The sequence below is a fragment of the Cibotium barometz genome, chromosome 12 (genome assembly GCF_041138505.1).
Source record: "Cibotium barometz isolate CiBa-2024 chromosome 12, ASM4113850v1, whole genome shotgun sequence".
Classification (NCBI taxonomy): Eukaryota; Viridiplantae; Streptophyta; class Polypodiopsida; order Cyatheales; family Cibotiaceae; genus Cibotium; species Cibotium barometz.
The window spans coordinates 1,286,314-1,288,063 of record NC_141057.1 but is presented as its reverse complement, the minus strand read 5'-3'; the positions used below and the strand labels follow the sequence as shown (position 1 = coordinate 1,288,063).

Here is a 1,750-nt window from a genome sequence, read left to right as displayed (position 1 = left end):
GTTGGGATCCCAAGAAGAAGGAAGAGGTGGATACGACCATAGCCCGCTTCTTCTTTCATGACCACATTGCTTTCCATGCTGCCACGTAATCAAGAATTAAGATGTCTAGCTTAAGATCTATCAGTTTACAATGTTCCTCTTACAAGTTACTTGAACTTTGAACTTTGAAGTTGATCGGTTATTAAATTATTCATTTTTTGTGGATAGATCGGACTACTTCAAGGTCATGGTGAAGAAGATAGGGGAGTATGGTCCAAACTATACGCCCCCATCATCGGAGTCCTTGCGCACCACATTGCTAGAGAAGGAGAAGAGGCTTGTGGAGCAAGCAACAGAAAACATGAAGCAACAATGGGCAAGGAATGGAGTGTCCTTGATAGCCGATGGATGGAGTGATACGCAGAAGAGGTCCATCCATGGCCTTGTTGCATATTCCCGCGGTGAGATGTACTTCATCGCCTCACATGATGCTTCTGGGACCGGGAAGAGTGCTGATGTGCTAGCAGCAGAGTGGGCTAGTGGCATAGAGATCATTGGCCCAGACCTAGTTGTGGGCTTTGTTGCTGATGGGGAGGCTTCAAACAGGGCAGCCGGAGCGATCATTGAGAGCATGTACCCCAACATCACCGTGTCATTTTGCATGGCACATTGCTTAAATAATCTCTTGAAGGATATTGGGGACTTGCCATGGATCCGGCCTATCATCCAAGTGGGCAGCCAAATAGTGACATTTGTCACAAACCATCAGTTCCTACGCCATGAATTCTCCAAAAAATCTAGCCGTCAGCTCCTCAAATACTCAGATACGAGGTTTGCCTACAACTTCTTGATGCTCCACCGATTGAAAGAGTGTAGTGGTGCATTGAGACAGTCGTTCATTAGTGAGACGAGTTCACTTCTTCACCATTGGCTTCCACTGAGACAGGAGCTCTATGCAAGGAAACAGCAGAGAGCCCTGATTTTTGGGAAAAAGTGAAGTGCATTGATGCTATGGTTCAACCTATTGTCCACTTGATGAGGCTTGTGGATGGTATGAAGCCATGCATCGGCAAGGTATATGAGGCTATGGACAGCATGATAGAGAAGCTGAGGGATTTGGAGCCAGATGAGGACAGGTACGAGGAGATCCATGCCCTATGTTTGCGTAGGTGGAACTCCTACTCCTCTCCTTTGCATGCAGCAGCCTATGTGGTGGACCCTGAGTTTCAAGGTAAACGGCAAGAAAGTGACACAGAGGTGAGCAAGCTATGGAGACTTGTCTTGACTCGACTTGTGCCTGACCCAAATATTATGCGGAAGATCCGTCACCAGTTGTCCAGGTATAGGAGCTTTCAGGGCTCTTATGGAGACATGGATGCACAGGATGATCACTTCAAAGTTGGGGCTGCTTTGTGGTGGGAAGATTGTGGTTCGGATGGACCTGAGCTTCAGCATCTAGCCATCTGCATTCTCAGCCAGGCAGTGAGTTTCTCTTGCCTAGAGCAACTTTGGAGCTCATAGAGTCACATTGCATCGAAGAAGAGGAACCGTCTTGGGGTGGAACGGGCAAATGATCTAGTCTTTGTGAGTGCAAACTTGCGAATGCTTTGCAAGAGTGCAACTGCAAAGGTTGATGCATTTACTGAGTGGGAGATGTCTCAAGATGATGAGGAGTTGGAGGAGCAAGTGGACGACATCTCTATGGAGCCTACACGCATTGCAGGGACCCGTGATCGTGAGGCCAGCACTTCACATGCCCCTTGAGGCTTTT

At 47.8% G+C, this 1,750-nt stretch overlaps 1 protein-coding gene across 1 annotated transcript; it reads left to right on the top strand.

The window, feature by feature from the left end:
• Positions 1–226: 226 nt before the first annotated feature.
• Positions 227–976, top strand: LOC147632930 (uncharacterized). Its single transcript, XM_086806821.1, has one exon. The coding sequence runs from the start codon at positions 227–229 to the stop codon at positions 974–976; it is 750 nt and encodes a 249-aa protein (XP_086662947.1).
• The last annotated feature ends 774 nt before the right edge of the window (positions 977–1,750 follow it).